Here is a 7,767-nt window from a genome sequence, read left to right on the forward strand (position 1 = left end):
AAATGCCTGCATGCTGTAGCATAGTTGGACGTGAGAGGTGCATGTTATCCAGAGGTGTTGGACTGACAAGTCTGCAACATGTAGACTTGTATCCTGAAGTGACTCCTGACCCTGACCCTGTTACAAAGGTCTGGAGGAGAAACCACACAAGTCTGTGGTGGAAAACCTAGAATATGATCATGAAAAAAGACAAAAATGCAATTTATTCAACAAAAGAAACTATTTATTTGGGATATGCAGTGGAAGTACAAATTAAGACCATAAAACCTACACCTTTTTAGCTATTTTTCCTCCACAGAAAACAGGTTTTAAATTGGAATTAAAAATACAATAGTTTTCCATTTGATACCTTTTTACATATGCAGAGATCTTAAAGTTAAAACCTAAAGTTAAAAAGGCTCCACGATTTCACTCTGAAATCCCTATAAAAAAGAAGTTAACATTCAAAACACTGCAGTACGTTATTTTATTGAAGAACAAAAAGACATGCAACAAATAAAACATTTTATGTTTTACAAATTGTTCATTTTTCTCTCATGTCTCTTTTCCTTTTATATTCAAAAACTAAAAAGCATCATTACATGAAGCTTCGATAATATCTGACAGGCAATGTGAAAAGAAGAGTCACCCCCCCCTTTTTTTTTTGAAGGGTTCAAAAACAGTCCTTGTGTTTGCATCGCGTGGCCAGTGCTGTCAGTTCACTCCATTGACTTCAAGAAGACATGACTGAAACGGGATCTGTGTATCACCTAGGTGGTGCTCGGCCCCGCGACTGTGGGGCGAGGGGGAGCTACTCTGAATGATCCAAGTGAGTTTGTTTGGCATGATCACACTGTGGTTGACCTCCACACCGTAGCTCGGAAACATCCATGATTTCATATGTGTGTAATAAATACAAACACACTGACAGCTGTTGAAAAATACACGTGGCTATTAGGCTATTTTGTGACTGATTAGGAACTCTGGGTTGAATTTTGTTTTCTGCAAGGGTTCGGTTAAGCTAAAACAATGCCAGAGGGCAGTGTTAACGCTAACTATGTCACCTTCACTTGGACAGTAACTATTTTGGAGGCGGGCTTATGTCGGTGGTCTGACCATAAAATAATTTTCACCATTTCAACTTAAATCCACCTGGAACTCTGTCAAGCTGGGTCAAAATAGCTACTGTCCAAATTCAAAGTCGTAAAAGAAGAGTAAAGGTGCATACCTACATATTGTATATAGAGGGTTCTTGTGTTAATTCACAAAATGGTAGCGCTAAAAAAAAGACAGTCCTGTCGCAAAGCAAATTTATATGAAAACAAAAGCAAATAATTATGAAATAGTCACAAAATGGAGACGTAAAAATATATCCCAACATCATCTGGATTTGTGTGCCATCAGGGTATTTGTTTCAGTTTAATTTATATAAACACTACTGTTATTCCAACTGCTTTTTGGCTTTGAATACAGAGTACTAGAGCATTATGAGGTGCTCAGTAGTACCGCAGATAATAAAATACTACGAAAGCAAAATGTTGATAAAGCTGATCCCAAAGTAGAGGATAAAAATTCCGCCATGTTTTTTGGTATCAAAGTGTGGAAATGCTGATATCTCATGAGGACTACTGTAATCATGTATACATGTTAGATCACATACTGTACTGTACATACAACAAAGGTCACACATCTGGTTTCACATTTTGGATCGGTTTGTGTTGATGAATGTGACGTTTAGAACAAAACAAAAAGTGAAGAGATTCACGGAGACTAAAATATAAACACTGTTCTACTTCAGACATTCTCTCTAATGTTACCAGAGAACAGGTGCTACGAGATGAGTTGTTCAGCACTAGATACAGATGGAGATACAGTATATCTGTGCCTCCGTCCTGAGCACACAGTGGGGCATTTTAGACACAGAAGATGATTTTTTGCATGCACCTGAAGTACATTTTGTAGAGGAATTGTTATTGCGATGTCCGATCGCATTCAGGATTAAGACAAACATAATTCCTTAAACAAAAAATGAGCATGAATTCAAACACATGCAATAAGTTAAATCCCAATGACAAGATGCCTTAAAACCAGACTGACAGTTTTTGTTTTACATTTGGTTAGCTGCAGTATTTGGCTCCATTGGTCTGTCTGATAATGTACTGATTTACTGATTGTACACTCTCTAGCTTTCACATACGACTACAGTAAAATCTTTAAATTTCCTCTGTCGTCTTGTCTTCAACATTTACAAAGTTACCCCTTGAGTTCGATCATTAGATGTTATTGTGCTTTAATATATACTGACATGCCATAATTGCCACTAATGCTGTCATCGATATAGTGTTTCAGGTCACTTTTTCTATGAATCTGCTTTGCAGCCACAAATCTTCAAGTTGTACTTAATTTGTTAATTGCTTGCATAAAAAGTTCTGAATACAAACTTTATAAATTGAGGATGAATACTTGGATATTACCGGACTAAAATGACTGGACTAACATAATAATACCTCACAAAGTATGGCATGAAAAATGTAAGGACATGATATTATCAAAATTCACCCTCAGGGTTGAACTTTGGCACTATAGATAAACAACATAGTAGTGAACAGAGTAGTCATGACAGGGTATGGTGCAGTGTACAGTCAAATCCCAGTAATTATCAAAATTTGTAAAAGCAACGCATCTGACATGTTGTTTGCTCTGTTGTTATTTTGAATAGAGGTAGTGTGAAAGCATTTCAAATGACAGGATGTGGGGTCAATATACAACTAACTGTGCCTAATGTGTCAATATATAATGTACAATAAGAGAAATACAAAGAGGCAACATGGACATCAAGTGGAAACTGTACAAATTGTGAAGTGTAGATGTGAGTCCACTACGCAGGCTTCTAACGCTGTGCCGGTGGTCCAGATAGGAAACGTAACATTTTTGTCCGTAAATGTGAAAACATTGTCCAAGACACCAACTGTGTCCCGCTATGTGTTACGTTCAGTTCCAACCGGGTCAGAGAGTTAAGTTTTGGGAGATATAGTTGGAGGTGTAGTGTTGGAGGAAGGTAGGAGGCAGAGGACAAAGGAGTATGGGGGGTGGAGGATCAGTTGGAAGTGTCAGAGTGAACACTTCCGGGTCCTTCTGTGGGTGAAGTCACTGATGAGGGGGTTGGGGCATCCTGCCAGCCACCGTTTGCCTGAGAAAAGAATAGACAGAGAAACAACGGGGAGGGAATGAGTTTCGTATTCTCATATCACCATGTCAAACACAGTGAGGCCCACCAAATGGACGTCTTGTGGCCAGGACGGCGTATGAATGTGGGATGGAATTCTGGGATACCTGAGCTATCCAGCACACAGTGCACAGCCTTAAGCCAAATCACCTTGTGTGTTGGAGAAAATTCTGATCTAGCTCAAATAATTGATTTATGATTTGATTTATTTATTCTTTCAAGCATGTAAAGACAGTTGATATGTCAACACACATAATTTTACACATATCCAACAAATGCTAATCCAATATCAATTTGCTTATACCTAGTACATGCTTGAATGGAGTAGGAAGAAGTCAGACTTATCCAGTCCTACCCCATGACAACACATATCCTGAATGAGACTGACATAAAAACATTAATGTTTTCAGCCATGCAGAAATAGAGAGAATTACAGTCTCTACTCCATCATACATGTACACTATACACTCAAATTCAGACCATGAGAAAACACACAGAAGGAATGGTTTTGTCTTTCTAAAAAAAAGCCTATCATTTAAAATATGTATAATATGCAAATTGTATGAAAAGGTCTCTGAAACAAAACAAGTCCAATCAACATCACACGCACTACTTATGCTACTGACAGCTGGAATTAACATATAATAAGAGCCACAGCAACAGAGGCAAGCATGTTAAAGAGCATTTAGGATGTTAATAGTCAATTTCAAGCCATCAGCAAAACTGGAAATGGTCCCTGACAGCCTTTCATTTTAGAACCTGTTATTTCCAGCAACAGACAGTAGTCTATAACCAGAAGTGGAGGGGTCAGGCTGTAGAATATCTGACTTTGGTGACACTATCTGTTTCTGAATTGGAATTACAACTGTAACCATCCACAGCATGAATAATGTACCTGCTTAGCCATTATACAGTGTTTTTTTTTATTTCAGATGTTTTCCTCTTATGCTTTCATTTGTTCCACTCTTCATTCATAAAAAATATGTCAGGGGGTACAGGAGGTGCCTGTATTAGCAGTAATTAACAGCAAATATGTACTGTAACACAGAATTTCTGTTCCTTGGGGTTGGGCTGACTACTAAAGCTGATGTACTGGTATTAAAACAAAACAAAACAAGAACCTTGTAAATGTATTGTCTCTATAGCTCTATAGTACAATCCATTTGGAAGTCTTTTGGGACCTAATACAGGCTGGACAAGGTTGCAAAGCCCTTTGAAATAGAGTGTAAGTTATACAAGATTAACAACTTTGACAGAAAATACCTCTACTTGCAAAAATATTTTATCAAACAAAACAGAAACACACATATTGTAATGAAAAAGGAAAGTGAAGAGCCAAACCTAGTGGCCTTAGATACATAAATCAAAGAGCATGGCAGAAAGATATCAGATGTCCTGCTCTTACATTATGCATTACAGGGCTTCTTTACATGGTATAAAAGTGAATAACACAGCATACTGCGGCAGTGTAAGATGTAGTAGAGCAAGGATTCACCCAAGGAGAACCATATCTGTGAGGTCAAAGGACTGAGAAAGAACAGGGCCTGAATACATTAGTGGCCTCTCAGGGTTAGCATGGCTGGCTGTGGGATGTGGTCGGAGCACCTGGGAAACCTATTTGAATACACATACATGTTTTTTATACAGGAGACATTTCATCTGATTATCATATAGCCACTAAGGCACGGCAGCGACAGTGGCAAACCCCAGCCACAGCTATGACCGTCCTCGTCCTCTCGGCGCGGCTTGCTGTCAGGGGCATTAGTGAGGCAGGAACATGATCTGAGCAATGTGCTTGGATTGCTGTCCCAAGTCCACACTCTGCTCTCCTTGTGTCTGTCTTATCAATTTTCCCCTTTATGACACGGCTTGTCGCTGTGAATTTCCCTACCATTCGCAGCCGCCAGCTAGCAACCCCCCTCCCCTCCACGACCCCCACTTCTATACCCGAACTCTGCAATGTACGACAAAGACGAGGGGAACATGGCCCTTTGGAGCATGACGAGCTGTTTTCAGGGGCATGAGGTTTTATTTTTAGCAGGACAGCAGCATTGTTTCCTGGAAGGCCTTAAAGGGAGCTTCTGGCTCCAGGGCAGCTAATCACAGGTCAGGTGGGCACAAGGATTTGAAGTCCAGTGCACAAGGTGTCACCTGTTTGTGCAGTTTGCTCATGGCCGACCATACGTGGCTGCAGGTGCCACGCCAGACTTGATCGAACATGACAAGCTCAGACAGTGGCTCTGCATGTGTGTGGCCGGCCCTGTGTGTGCCTGTGTATACCAGGCAGCATGCTGCCTGTGGCACAAGCGATACAGAACCAATCAACTAGGTGCTCGTGGATTGGAGACAAGTCCCACTAAGTGGCATTGTGAGCCCTATGGCTTTGAAATAATTGGTCGGGAGAGAAAGAAAAGAAAAAAGAATCCTTACATTGATGCCCTGCGGACTGTACATCTGGTTGGCTGTGAGTCCTTCACTGTATCCGCCTGTCTGGCTGATAACATGGCGAAGGGTATCCACCTGAAACATTCAGAGGCAACAAACAAAGCAAGGTCAGAGTCAACACAAGAGAAAAGAGAGAGGGTTGACAAGACAAGTGTATCCTTAGAGACAAGGTCCAATCAAACAAAAAGGAAACTGAGGATAAAAAACTTTTGCTTGTTGAAAGCTAAATAAAAACTACTGATATGTTGAACACATTGTGACAAATACTCTGCCCCTGACACTGTGAAGAAGCTCTACAGTGGGGCCAGTACAAGTCTGTGTAGTCTTCTTCACAGCAGACATTCTGACTTCATAGTAGAGAAAGCATAGTTATGATCGCTCTCTTCCATTTAGGCTACATTCACACATCACAGGCCTTAATACTCAAATCCAATGTTTTAGAGAAGTCCAGTTTTTTTTATGTTGGTAGTTCACATTTATGTTTGTAAGTGGCATGTGTCTGTCTCTGGGGTCAACACTGCTAAGGTCCTAAACTGCCAAGTACAGATTCAACTGAAATGTGAGCCATGTGCATAGTGGCATTTTTATGATAGTACCCTTTTAGTGGCCGCAACAGTACAAGCACTGCCGCTGACATGGGGCTAGCAGTTGTCCCAGGCCCTGGATCAAAAGCGGCGCCAGGGAGGAGAGAGAGGGAGACGGTGTTTAAGACAGTAATATTTTTCCATGTAAACTGATGTAAAATAGCCCATGTTCAGATGAATAAATGAGTTTATCAGTTTCCCATCCCTCTATGATTGGTGGAGTGGCTACAGTTAGTTGTAGTATATTTAGATTGTCTGTGTGGGAAATGAGAGTTCTTGCTGTGTGTAAAACCCCTATGCCAGGGGTTCTCAACCTTTTGCAACTTGAGGCCCACTTTGCTGTTAAAAATGTTAACTGGTAAAAAATTTCCAAAGAAACCAAATGAGGTCTAAATCTTGTTAATGCCAAGAAAAAACGAATAAATTCAGCATCACCAGGGTTGAGGGTTTATGGGACATTTGGCTTTAATTTGGCACGACCAAAACCACTGGCTCAAGAAAGAGGCAACAAATTTCATCTGTTTACTGAAATTTTGCCATTAATTTGACAATGATAAACTGCTGTTGAAAAATGCTACATGTAGCACTTTTAACTGAGATTGGAAAGCAGTTGTCTAATATTGTTAGCAGCCATGACCCCATTTGAGGTAAGGAATGAATCACAGTAGTAGCACTAATGCCTAGCTGTACAACCTCCATGGAAAGCACATGTTGAGAATTTCCAGTCAGGACGGGATGGCTTGGCACTACTATGTCCGGTTGGTTGGCCTTTGTCAGTTTGTATCTTGAAGTCCCACAGGATCTTAGCTTGGTCATTCTGAACCACCTTTGGAGGTGTATCCCATTTTGACTTTGGGACTTCTAGCTTGTACTTGGCTCGGTAGCTGGTTCATTTGTCCCGCTAGGCGCTCATGGAGTGAAGTTAGCTTCTTTAACCAGTAGGCGTGGATCATGTCAGGGCCTGGTGCTGTCCAGCTCTTCACCATCTTTGCACAGCCTGCACCTGGGGTCCTGTCTGGTATGGTAGACCCCGGCCTCTATTGATCTTGTACTTAGAGCTTGTTCTTGTACTGCCAGGATTAGTGCCTCTGTGCTGTCTTTCAGTCCAGCTTTGTCCAGCCACTGGTAGGATTTTTCGATATCAGCCACTTCTTCTAGTTGATGGTGGTACATACCGTGCAGTGGTTTGTCCTTCCATGAAGGTTCCTGCTCTTCCTTCCCTTGTTCCTCTGGTTTCTGCTGCCTGAGGTATTCATTAAGCTTGTTGTTTCATCCTGGATAGTGGCTCTGATGCTCACTAATCCTCGGCCTCCTTCCTTCTGCTTAGTGTACAGTCTCAGGATGCTGGACTTGGGGTGGAACCCAAGGAGTTTCCTTGTCTTGATGTCAGTGGCCTTTAACCAGTAGGCATGGATCATGTCAGGGTCTGGTGCTGTCCAGCTCTTCATACTTGAGACCCTCTTTTGAATGTCTGCCATTGTGATGATTACTGGGTCTTGTGCAGGGAGGTTGCTGTGGTCTGCTCTTAGGTCC

General features: G+C 41.3%; 1 protein-coding gene across 3 annotated transcripts in view; it reads right to left on the reverse strand.

Moving 5' to 3' along the window:
• Positions 1 to 235: 235 nt before the first annotated feature.
• The window catches only part of pbx1b (pre-B-cell leukemia homeobox 1b), a 64,092-nt gene continuing 56,560 nt past the window's right edge, over positions 236 to 7,767 (reverse strand). For 2 of the 3 annotated variants that reach the window (XM_020610007.1, XM_020610006.1), the window contains exons 8-9: positions 5,636 to 5,725; positions 236 to 3,169 (exon numbers count right to left, since the gene is read on the reverse strand). In XM_020610007.1, the coding sequence (XP_020465663.1) occupies positions 3,077 to 3,169; positions 5,636 to 5,725 (183 nt within the window). In that variant the 3' untranslated portion in view covers positions 236 to 3,076. The remainder of the gene's footprint in view (positions 3,170 to 5,635; positions 5,726 to 7,767) is intronic. The other variant, XM_020610008.1, reaches the window with a different exon arrangement.

The sequence above is a fragment of the Monopterus albus genome, unplaced genomic scaffold (assembly GCF_001952655.1).
Source record: "Monopterus albus unplaced genomic scaffold, M_albus_1.0 scaffold103.1, whole genome shotgun sequence".
NCBI classification, from domain to species: domain Eukaryota; kingdom Metazoa; phylum Chordata; class Actinopteri; order Synbranchiformes; family Synbranchidae; genus Monopterus; species Monopterus albus.